Below are 13057 nucleotides of genomic sequence, written 5' to 3' on the forward strand. Positions count from 1 at the left end.
AAGGTGCAAGCTCGGCATCTAAGAATGCAGATCAGCCAAAAATTCAAGCCCGATGGAACGAAAAAATAAAGCCACGGATGCACACCCAAACACACTATCAGCAGGCACTAAATAAAAACTTCCATGAAATAGGAGGCATGTTCAGAGATTTGCCAAGATAGTTTCCAAGGTGCAAGCTCGGCATCTAAGAATGCAGATCAGCCAAAAATTCAAGCCCGATGGAACGAAAAAATAAAGCCACGGACGCACACCCAAACACACTATCAGCAGGCACTAAATAAAAACTTCCATCAAATAGGAGGCATGTTCAGAGATTTGCAAGAAGCATATCAACAATAAAGGCATCCCCTAATCTCTAATATACCTAGCTTATCTACAACTTAATCAAAGTCTGAAAAAGAGTTCTATATATGTAGTAGTGCTGTGCAGTGGTGTGAAAAGCCTGGAGTACCATGCCCGGACTCAGAGCTTCAAAAACAGCCGCATCTTCCATACTCTGTGATCCTACCACCAACACGATCAGCGAGGAGGACGGAACTGTTCGCAGTCCTTTGCACCGTACTTGGTAAAGTTGGAAACGAGTCCATTCATCATTTTAGCAACTGCTTCCTTAAAGTCTTTTGACACACTCTTGTCAGCAGCTTCAACATCAGGTGCTTTTCCTTTGACCAGAGAGCCTACTGGAGCACCCTCCATATAAGCTTTACAGGCTGTGAGAATATCACATGCATGAATACGGAAATGACCAGCAACCAAGTCCTCAAAATGCTGTAAGAATAGGTAAACTTTCAAACCAATGAATAGTAAAATAAAGATTAAATCATCATATCAAGATCTTTCACATCATAAAAGGCCACAACTATTGACAGTATTATCACATCATGTACTTTACAAAGTGACGACACAACGGAGAATTTCAAGGGAGCTATCCGGAGTCATAATACACAGCAACAAGATAAAAATAAACCACATCTATAGCAACTGGATGAAGCAGAGCATTAGTGTATTTGTACTGAGACTCTTTCAAATAAAAATATTTAGCAACTGACCTCTAAGCTATAACTAGAAGGGCTCAATTAATACAAATACAACTCTTTAACAGATATTGAATTTAAGACAACCGAAGTTAGTTGTCACGGTCAGCTCAAATCAAATTGCCAAAGAAAAACAAAAGAAAAACAGACTTAATCCATCTAAAAGCAAAGGAAAAAATGGATGTTCAGAATTAACAAATATTCATGTTGGCAAATGTAAGGATTGGTCAAAAAGGCAGTATAAAGCATACCCTGGGAGGCCTCCTAAGTGTGTACATCATTGTCTTCAACGACAAGATAAATACATTCTCATTGTACTCCTTAGAACGCCTCTCCCCCTCAGCTCCAACATAATGAGTGTCATAACCGGGCTCATTGAAGAAGGGTTTGGCATTCAAAATTAAAGCTTGAATAGATACTAGAACTTGCAGCATGGTTGATGTCTGAGGCATCCACTTCTCATTTCCCTTACCACTCCATGTGTTAAGAAGGCTGAGGCAGACTTTTCCGCAATCATACAAGTTAGGGTTTAGGCGCAAGCCACCAGAATAGTAGTAAACCATCTAAAAGGAAAATAAAAACACACAAGTTTCAAATACGAGGGTGAAAGAGATAAAAGTGAGGTAAAGAGCAAGGGTAAAACAACAGCACGCATACCGGGGGTACATCTGGGTAGTTAGACGGAAAGTGAACATCAAAGACAAAAAGACCATCATGGTATGGAGTTCCCTGTGGTCCTACAATAACGGCCCTTAAGAGATCCATCCTTGCTTCATACACTCTCACAAAAATTGTGTCTGAGAGAAAACAGAATAACAATATATCCTTAAGACTTACTAGTATTACACAATCCAGACCACCTATATATCCTTACCACTACTTACCAGGTAAATCCTTCTCCAAAATTTTCCACTCATCGTGTATTTCTTTGTCCATGCCCTTGGTGGCTACAAGGACAAGAAACATGACGAAATTAAACATCAATACTTGATCAACAAGCAAGAGCTTAAACATTAAGGAATTCCACCAATTCATAAACTGGAAAAAAGATGGAAATGGAAACTTTCTTCATCCTGAAATTACCTGTTGACCTTTAAAGCCCATGTTAGTATAATGATGGTCAGAAAAATCTTCAACGGTATCAAACGATTTGAAAGCTTCATACTTTCTCATAATTTCATCTTCACTCTCCTCTTTCTCTTTGCCATTTGAACTTGACTCTACGGTCACAGCTGAACTGCTTGAAGCAGAAATTTCATTTTTATGGGGACACAGATTCACAAAGGAAGAGCTCCCTCCATCTGCAGAAGGAGCTGCAGTATGAAATTGGGTTGTCACTGCTGGAGGAGTTGGTATACTGGCACTCATGGAAGATGCCTGCAGCCAAGAAACCGAGGCCTCCACACCTGGAGGCAAATCCACATTATCAAACTGTGCTTGCATACTCAAGTAATCACCATCATCATCGTCATCATCGAACATGTAATCATCATTATCATCATAGTCAGAAGCATCATCATCAACTGCATCTTGTTTGTCATTTCCATCATCATGATATGACAAGTCCGAATTTGAACTATTTACATTTTCCACACTAAGAGATCCAGAGCCCGACCCGGCAATACTAGTAAAATTATTAAGATCCTTAGTAACAGCCTCCTGGAGAAAAAACACAAAAACATCATCTTTATCTTGAGTCAGGCAAGCATAGCCTTTATCAGGGCAGGCCGCAATCCAATGATCCAGCCATAAACAAGGACAGAGAGAAAATACAGGAGGAAAAGCAAAACAAAAGGGAATATGTTTAGCAATAGCTGCACATGTAACAGAAACCTATCATCAATCAGAAAAAAAATCCTCCCAGGAATTCAATCAGACCTCATGACCCCCAATGGGGTAAATATTCCAATTGTTCCTTAATCTCCCACAAACAACCTCTAACCAACTTGAAACATCAACTTCTATTATGCAAGATCAGCTCACCCCAAAAGATAATCTCAGAGAGGATTACCTTCTTCAACTATAATCCCCTTGGTCAAACAATCTCAACTCTTACTCTCTAATAACCAATTGCTCCCCGACCCACCAGCTTTTGCACCATTCTTCCTCAGTACATCTTCTCACTTTCTAGTGAAGGATATGCACCAAAACACTACAACAGCTCCAATTGTTTTCCACAGCCGGCCTACCTGACTAGCTAAAAACCACTAGTCCCAGTTCAAAAATCATTGCGATCATACAAATTGAATAAACATCCACAATGTGCTACTTGTGTAACAACAGTCATTAAAATTAAAATTACTCTTCAATATCACAATTTTCACACCTTCATCACAATGATAAAAACAAAAAAGAAAAACAATCAACAGACCTACTAAATTCCAAACGAAGAAACCCTAAAAGACCCAATCTTACAGAAAATTCGACCCTACAATTAGTCAAACACGACGATCATCGAATGAACTCACACAAACTAAAATCCCACAATTAAAACCTCCAATAAAAGCAAAATTCCACACAACATCACCAAAACTCCTCCCAAAACACTAAAACACCAAAAAAAATCCACTTAATTCGAAGAAGTCAGTTACCTCATTTTCTTTAAGCTTCTTCGCGACGTTATCTTCAGACTGATCGATTTCCATCGCCATGATTGTTAGTTTATTTATTCCCAATTATTGACGCCGAAATCGATGAATAAATATATTTGTATCAAAAAAACCCTCGCGAATTTTTCTTTCCCTCGAGCCGGCGAGGAGGTAGGAGTGTAATTATAGAAAGAGTTATCTGCATCAGTTGTACGTATAGGTAGAGAGAGAGAAAGTGGCCGAGTGGCCTTAGAGAGAGAGCAAAAGAGACCCGTTCCGAGAGGGCTTTACATATATACTGGGTTGGGTTAACGAGTTGAGCGAGTTATTCGCGCGTTATTAGGTAGCCGAGGCTTCGCTCTCGTGTTACGGGCGGACTGTCTTTTCTAGGCCACATTCTGGTGTACTGGGAATGACACGTTTTGATGGATGATTTGTTCGAAAAGGATACCACCAATGGAAATACGAGTCATTAGGGGAGTATGGGAGATGGGGAGTATGGGAATATTTGTTGGAGGATCGTCGATTAGAGAATAGATGCATGACTTGGATGACTTCTGAAGTTCCAGATATGCCCCTAGTCTTTGTCGCTGTGTCACACTTTGTAAAAGATCTTTTCAATGGGATTGATTGACAGAATGACAATAATTTAATTGTACGACTCTTTATTTTAGTAACGTTTTTTACTCCATATTTGTTTGTCTTTTATTTCAAAAGCTAAAAAGTTTACTAGAAGAAGCGATTACCATTTTTTATTTTTGGGGCATCGGTAACGTATAATAGTTATTAAACTCGGCCCGATTTGGTGGTTCAAATGGTTAGTTCCGTAAATACAAATGTCAGTCGAAACTTGAACCTTATATAGGCATGCAATTTCAAAAAACACGACAATTGATTTAATTGGTAGAGTCCAAAAAAATTATCATATCGAACCATTAATTCAATGATTAATAATTTAAGTGCTTTATTTTATTATATTATAAATCACCGATTAAACCAGCACATTCATAATAAAACTACTAACATTATTGAGTTGATGTCGAGCACGAGTTTAACAACTATCTCGAGTAGGTAGGACAGAAAACTTTCCTTGGGGTGAATGAAGTCAGCCCTAGTTAGCATCTTGTTACTCATGATATTTATTTGCCTTTATCACTCCAAAAATTTATTAGAAACAAGAAAACCAATAATAGAACAAAAATTAGATAAATCCCTTGAACAGTACAAGTCTTTTCATTCTCTTGTAACGAACTTCAGAAAAGGGGAAAAATCAATAGTTTAGTTGTCAAATACATAATCTTCGTCTATGAAAAGCACTGGTGATTTCTATGAAATTTTCCCTAAAACTACCAAAAACCCTATCCACACGTAATAATCACATCAAGAATCTTGATACAAATGGGTGAGTTTTGAAGTTTAGCGGTAGTGGGCAACAAAAAGTTGATAAAGAAAACACCGGGTAGTGTGTAGTTGGGCGGTTGGAAAGTAGGAACTCTTCATTGTATTCAATAGAGGAATTAGAGTCAAGCTGCACATTCTTGGACGACAAGGCCGAAAGTAAAGATATGACCAAGACTAATAAGAGACTTCTGCAGCAAGGATTCGACCCAAGTAATTCGCAGTTCTAGCTTCATGACTCTTTCCTCGATCCTTCTCATCAGCAGATACTACTATTCTGAGTAAAATTTACTAAGGTTTACTGATATAATCATTCCTAGGTGAAAAGTTACTCGTATTGGACTATATGATCAGTGCTACATATTTCAAGAACCAGCAAAAAAGTTCGAAACCTAACAACCCTCCGCCCATTAATTTTAAATGATGGGTTGGGTCAATTGGGTTATGGGTTTTGTTGGGTTTGGTAAGAATAATTCAATTTATTTATTGGACGGGTTGGGTTTTTTATTTGGGTACCCAATACCTAACTTGTTTAAAAGTAATTCAAAATAAAAAATACAAGATTCAATACACATATGTCCAAATATTTGCATTTGGACATGTGTTAATAATTCATTGATTAATTTGTATTCAAAATTCTCATATATATATATATATATATATATATATTTTTTTTTTCAATCAATTTTTTAAATTTTTATTTAAAAGAAAAAAGAAACTTGAAATAAAACTCATGCTTATATTACTTTTTTATAACAGTAGTTAAACTTGCTCAACTTTTATAATAATTTATTATGCCTTTTAAGAGTATGTTGTTTTCCTCCCCCTTTTTTTCTTTTTTTTTTGTGGTTGTTCCCAAGTTGCAACTTGCTTTTGTTTGTTAATATTTCGTGTACGTATAATATTATACAAATTTCTTTTTTAACCTTTTAGCATTATATAATTTCGGATTCTTCAAATTTACAAACAAAAGCTTACTTTGTATCAGCCTAATTTTTCGACAATTCAAAATAATGCGATCCCGATGTGGTAAAAATGTCATAATAGTTCATGAATTCTCCTCTCATTTATTTCTTAAAAAGTTTGGGATTTTCCTTAATAATTTTTTGGGGACCAATACCAGTTTTAAAGCATATAATATTTTCTACTTTATATAAGAGCTGTGGTAATTCTAAAAGATTAATATGACCATAGCATCAAGTATGATCCTAGATGATTCTAATTAATCAGGTGATGAATTATCTAACTATATCAAATCAATAAAAAAAAATACCTTCTAGTATACATTATATGTATATGGATCATGATATTAACTTCGAATCAATATAGTTGACTTGCGGATTCTATTTTGTTTTGATTAATTATGACAACTTGGGCATGACTAGTCCAACGATTTCATTTCGTCTGAACCAAATACCTCCCATCTTCAACTTCACGAGAAACTTGGAATCAGCAAGACAATTAACTTTCCCTCTTAATTACCGAGTCCAAAAACCAAAATGCAGTAATGTCTCCAGTCATTTAATAAGTTTCAATCAATTAGTAGTATTAAAAAGTATAAAGTAAACAATTTTTTTTAGCTAATCTATTTAAATGTACAATTTATTATCTAAAATTCACAATACAAGTAATATAAAATATTATTCTATTTATGATGTGTTTTCAAGGAACTTAAGAAGTGAGTGTGTGTGAAAATACATTTATGTATGTGAAATGTGTTTATATGTGTGAAAAAAATCTTTTTTTTGTATGTTAAAATGTATGTGAAAAAAGTTTATGTATTAAAATGTATTAATTAATATGTTAGGTCATATTTGAGTCATGGGTTTGAGATAACCCAATATGACCCAACCCAAAATCAACCCAATCTAAAGTTGGGTGGGTTGGGTATAACCCATTTAAGTGAGAACCCAATATTAATCCGCCCAACCTGCCCAATTGCCAGGTATACATATTTCTTATACTTTCAGTGGAGATTTAAGATGGAGGCACTGGGGGCACGGGCCCCACTATCCCTTTAAACTTCTATAGTATCCATAAAATTTTGATATAATTTCAAGTATGTCTTCAAAATTTTCTTATGAAAGGAGTGAAAGAATTAAGTAATCCTCTAAGTTGGTTCATGAACTAATATTCTAAAAGAATATGCGGGCCACAAAATTTCATTTGAAATAAACTAAAAAAAGATTTTTCATTTCAACTTGTTGGTGAATATTTTTTTTGCTTAAAAAACTAAAAAGAGAGTAGGTAAAAAATTTTAATGTTGTTTTTGCCCCCACTGAGAATTTTTTCTGGCTCCACCGCTGTATACTTTGCACAACTTCAAACATGTTTGTATAGGCATGCCTAGATTAATATTAGTTTTTGTAATGTGTACAGGGCATCGATCTCAAATCATCCCACAAGGGGATTCATTATTAAGTCCATAGTTACTTGGCACAAATCTTGACATGTTCTGTCATTGAGCAAATGTGCAAGGCTGAATCCATCAAAGTAGTAGAACTTATGATGTTAAAAGAACTGACGATTGTCAGATCATAAGTATCACCATCAGGAATAAATGATAATCAAAAACCATCATGACAATGATATATTGGACCTCTCAAGTTGCAGAAGCTTTGAACTTCAAAACATGCAATTCCTATACAATCAAGCTTTCCTTGTAGATTAGGTTGGTGCTAAATCAGCAAGAACAGAATAATTTGCAGATTGTACGCAACATGACACATGATACAAGTTCATAATTCACGGTCAGTATTGATGGTTTCCATTCAAAGAAGTACAACGTTTTGTTTTTCTTCCAAAAAGACGAAGCCATGCAAAAAGTAGAACAAATAGGTTTTAGGTCAGTAAAACGTGCGACCATGCACAAGACATTATTCATGGATATCTGCTTTGTTAATTAGGTAAGGATTATTCCAATTGTTAGTTGGTCAAAAGGGATTGTATGAATTTGGAAGTTGGAACTCCTTTGCCTGATTAGCATGCTGTTTCTTTGACCACAAACTTGAGGCTCAAGAGAACATCTTGTAACAAAGAGACTGTTGTCTTGGTTCACTACTGCTTGATTTTTAGGCTAAATTGAGTCCTGAAGTTCTTAAATACACAGTAATATATTTATATATATAACAGTAATATATATAATTAATTTCTTTCCCATGCAAAAAGTTCGTATTGCATTCAATAGTATAATTAGAAATTACAACACAAATTTTAAAAATCTAAATATTCAGTTGACAGATAAACTTTTTTTTTTTTTACTCGGGATGCAAAAAGAGTTTGGGAATGAAAAAAATAAACTTTTTCATCGCGCTAAGCTAATGAAATTGAATTAGTGGCATTAGGTAATAGGCTAAAATTAAGATATTAATTAATGAAAAAAAGAGTGAAATTTCAAAGCGTTAAGAAAAAAAAACATGTGACCAAACTCAATAATGGGAGCAAGGAAAAAAGAGAAATAGTTGTAGAAAAATAGAAAAAAAATGTGACTAATTATAAATTTCCCTAATCACGGATAAAAAGACAATCTTATGATTGAAAAAGAGAATTAAAACCACGGGTTGATTGATTGATTGATTGACTAATTGATTAAATAAGACGAAAGGTATAATTAGCACAAACATATAAATAGTAAAATGACTATAAATTAAGGTAAGTAATTGATACAAATACATATAAGGTAGGTAATTGATAATTGATTGAAATTTACTATGAATAATGGAGTGAAAAAGAACTGTAAATTAATTGTTACAACAAAAAAAAAGAATGAAATCCATCAAAAAAATACATAAACAAAAACAAATTTTTTTTATCACATGACAAAAAGATAGGACCTCCACTTGATATGATATAGATAAGTACAACTTGACAACCTAACATACAAGAAATTGAACATTATATGTGTGTGCCGGCACGTGCACGCTAGAAACTTACACAAACAATTGAACATAAATTATGGCTGTATTGGTCCTTAATCTTTTCGTAATCCGATCAGATACTCTTTCGGTTTGCAATTGAGATTGCTAGTGGTGTCCAATCTCTCATATTTCAGTGGGAGTGCTTCCAGGGATCGACAATGACCTTCAGCATTATCCCAAATGGTAAATGCAGAAGAAGTTTATATATTTGTTGAAATGTCCGAGGACACTGCGCTTTCTCTTGTCCTATGATTCATGAATGATGTCCACAACTTTGTCATAGTGACTGGCCTCCGTCCTGTTCATTTCTAGTACGACATTGATTTGAGTCCATGTGTTTCCCGATTTCAACAAGACATCCCAACGAACGTGATATCAGTCAACTTTACTCTCGCTAAGGTCAAGAATTACCCAGCTTACCTGTTGCATGGTGTGTGAAAATGAACATTCAGTTGATTTGGTATGGCATCCAACTTGTACAGAAGAAGTGAACAAAAGTAGGTTCACAAGTTGTCTAGATTGGTAATGACAAGTCATTCCTCAGTTGATTAGGTATGGTATCTAACTTATATAGAAGTTATCAACACAAGTTAGGTCATAAGTTAGTTTAATTGATAAGAACGGGTAATGTGTTCGAATTTCGTTATCGATATGTTTCAAACCTTGCTATCAATGTAAAAATTATATTAGTGGATAATTTGCAGAAGTTTTTATAAGCAACTTAATGTTTGCAGGATTATGTTAACAGGCGATAGTAAGAATTCCTAAATGATTGTGATTTGGAGGACATTTCTTGATCTGCGGTGATGACCAGAGTTCCATTGGTCGTCATTTCTGGGTCGAATTCAAGTCATTCGATCTCATATTGGGTGATGAAACTAGAGATGGAGAGAGCACCAAGAATTTGACGATGAATTGACATATAACGTCTTCAAAACTGGTACCAAAATGCAATCATTTTGTAATCGGATAAAATATGGAAAATTTGTATTACAAGATATCATCATCTTTGATGATGTGTGAACAACCAATTGGTACAATTCCTTCATATAATAGACTCCTTCGCACCAATTGAGGAACAGCCAATTACTACGCTGCGACATACCATAAGCGCGCCTATGTTGTTGAAATTCCTTTCTTTCTTTCTTTTTTTGGAGGGAGATGTTGTTTAAATTCTTAAGCAGCATTTTCAAGAAAAGCACGTTTTTTTTCTTCTTATAATAGCACCAAAATGAGAGAACAAATGTAAAGTATAAACGGTACCTATGTATTAACTGTTAAGCAGAAACAAGTAAACGCTTTCGGCCTTTGCCATCCAATTTAGCACTTGCCACAAATATAAGAGGCATTAATTTGCTTTTGAGCTGATTATTCCATAACTAAACACAACTACGCACATAATTAGAGTATAATTGTGTTGTGCTTACGCCAAGCAAACAGAGACATGGTGGTATGATAAGCAAACTCTTATGCAATCTCAAACATTGGCAAAGAAATTAATAGTATCCCATGAAATCTTTAACAAAATTGACACCTTAGTTAATATTTATGACTGGCTTATGAGTCGCAACAAAATCTTCCGTCTCATTTCTTATTCCACTTTGTGTCTCACATTTTATTATATTGCTATTATTGTTTCATAAACATCCTATTTGAATTCCTTTTTGTTTACTTAAATTAATAACTATAAACAATATAAAAAATTACAATAGTCTAAAATATATATATATAATAGGAAATTAATTCCTCATACTGCTTCGTACCCAAAAACGAAAAAGAGTAATCCTGCTAATTAGTCGACGCCCTTATTTTCTTTCTTTTTCTCTCCTTCGAAAACATTTTTTTTCCTCAATTTTTTTTCTCCTTTCCCATCACAAATAAGAAGCCAAAAAAAGAAAATACCTAAAGAAAAAGTCTTTTATCTCAGGTATGCTCAATTTTATTTTAACGTGTTACGTGAAAAGCCGTCAACGTGGTAATGAATTAACAGTAACGGCGTTTAGATCTCAGCGCGGTAAAAAGTTCTGGCGCTAAGACTTGGCGCCAAAATCTTCCGCCATTACTCAAAAAACGTATTTTCCAGTGCTATAATACAACCGAGCCCCAACAAAACACGCACCAATTCACATAACGTTTCCTAGATCTCGCAATGGTGGTGGCTCTTGGTCCCGGAAAATTCTACGGCAGCAGCCTCCCAAGGCCAAGGTTCTACACAGACGTGAAACTGAACGACGAGAGGGTAGATCCACCGGTTCCAGTCATGGATCCGCTAATGTCGTGGGCTCAGGAGGCTCATTGGTCGATGGGTGGTCTGAGTTTCACGCGCCACCGCCTCCAAGGCAGGATTGAAGGGAACGTTAAGAAGCTCCGGGCTGAGAGAGAGAAGCTTTTTAAGAAAGCCCAGAAGGAGAAGGGGAGCGGTAGTCCGGTGACGCCGCCGGCTCCGGTGGCGGTGAAGCGGAGGAGGAGGATGTTGGTGGATGAGGAGGAGGAAGAGGAGGAGGAGGTGGTGGTGGAGGAGAAGAGGAGGGAACTTAGGAAGACGGCTAGGAAGTTGGGGGATGATTTTGACAGGGTGGCTAATGAGAAAAAGAGGAGTCCGGCTAGGGCTGGTGGTGGTGGGGCGGCAGGGAGAAAGAGAGGCCGGGTTGGTGAGGAGGAAGAAGGGGGTCAGGATGAAATTAAAGGAAAGTTGAAGGGTAAGAAGGAAATTGGAAAAAAGAAGGGAGAGAAGAACGGGGCTGTGGCTGCTAAAGGGACTAGAACTTCCCCTAGATTGGCAAAGAGAGGATGAATTTGACAATCAATGGCGTATTCTGCTGTTAATTTTAGGCTTATAGCTACCTATATACTTAAGAAGAGAGTTATGGTTTAATCTTGCACTAATCTTTTTCTGCTTTTAATTTTTCTTCTTTTTTGGCCTTCTAAGTTTTGTGTATATTCTTCTTGATTTATTAGAAAGTGAAGAATCAGGGATTTTGGCTGTTCTAAAACCTCTTCGCATTTTCGTGAAAATTTGCTTATGAATGTACTTTTGATGAATGTACTTTTGGGGGCAGAAACCAGATTTCAAGCAACGCTGTAAATATACCCAAACCCTTGTTTACAGAGCTTTGCCAAAGATCAATTTCATTTTCTCAGGTAACAAAGCATCCATTTGACAAGTGACTTGATTGATGACTTGAGACTGCAATGACACTAAGGATAAAAAGACTAGTAATTTCTAAACTCAACCGAACATAATACTACCATGGATTGGTAAAAATGCCAATTAATTTGAGGTTATTAAACATGATACTATATATTGCTAGTGTTAATAAGCTAATTAATTTGAGATTAAACGTACGCGATTAGCAACTCTTACCAACCCCCCCCCCCCCTCTCTCCCACCACATAAAAAAATAGTACATGAGATCAAAGTCATAACGCAAATAATTGAGGAAAATAAAAGGAGTCTTGGGCTTCTTTTTAGACTGGATTTGGTGGGTGCGCCAGGCCGAAGGCAATAAGGCGATAAGCTGCTGAAATGGGTTCTTTCCCCTAGAAATATCGTAACAGACACTACACTTGATCTTAGCCGAAAACCAGAGAGGTACGCTCTTCAAGGCCCCAAAAAGATCCTTTTATAATAAGGCACGCACTTGGATAAATCTAAGATCCTTTTATGATAAGATAAACATTAAGGTAGACTCGCTCTATGTAAATGGGATATGGGGCAGGGACGACATAAATTTAGACGACATGGTTACAAAATCAGATTTACCCAAACTTTTGCTTTATAGTATGTTTCTGCAGTCCATAAGAGGAACCATGTGGGAAAAAGCACGAGGCAGCATGCCAACTCCATAACCCTCCTAGCATAGGGAGGTTTGTGATTCGGGTTCTTTGCATTCATCTTTGAGTGTCATGTTCAGACCATAAAACCAATTAACAACTTAGGCCCGTATGGATTAGGTATTTTTGAAAGTGTTGTTTAAAAATTTTATTATAACGATATATGTAAAAAAAATTACGATAGATGATTAAACATTTTTAGGGTATTTCTTAGAATGTATTTTGAGATATTTTTAAAATTTAAGAAGGAGAGATTGCACAAGAGGAGGGGAGAGAAAGAGGAAGG

At 36.0% G+C, this 13057-nt stretch overlaps 1 protein-coding gene and 1 pseudogene across 1 annotated transcript; one reads left to right on the forward strand and one right to left on the reverse strand.

Moving 5' to 3' along the window:
• Positions 1–254: 254 nt before the first annotated feature.
• Positions 255–3930, reverse strand: LOC113772034 (annotated as a pseudogene).
• A 7125-nt stretch (positions 3931–11055) lies between these two features.
• LOC113772290 lies at positions 11056–11849 on the forward strand. Its single transcript, XM_027316875.1, has one exon. It carries the CDS (start codon positions 11087–11089, stop codon positions 11729–11731), a length of 645 nt encoding a protein of 214 aa, XP_027172676.1. The 5' UTR covers positions 11056–11086; the 3' UTR covers positions 11732–11849.
• Positions 11850–13057: the final 1208 nt, after the last annotated feature.

The sequence above is a fragment of the Coffea eugenioides genome, chromosome 5, assembly GCF_003713205.1.
Source record: "Coffea eugenioides isolate CCC68of chromosome 5, Ceug_1.0, whole genome shotgun sequence".
Lineage (NCBI taxonomy): Eukaryota > Viridiplantae > Streptophyta > Magnoliopsida > Gentianales > Rubiaceae > Coffea > Coffea eugenioides.

Coding starts and splice junctions, on each gene's coding strand:
- LOC113772290 (XM_027316875.1), top strand. CDS start 11,087: ATGGTGGTGGCTCTTGGTCCCGGAAAATTCTACGGCAGCAGCCTCCCA.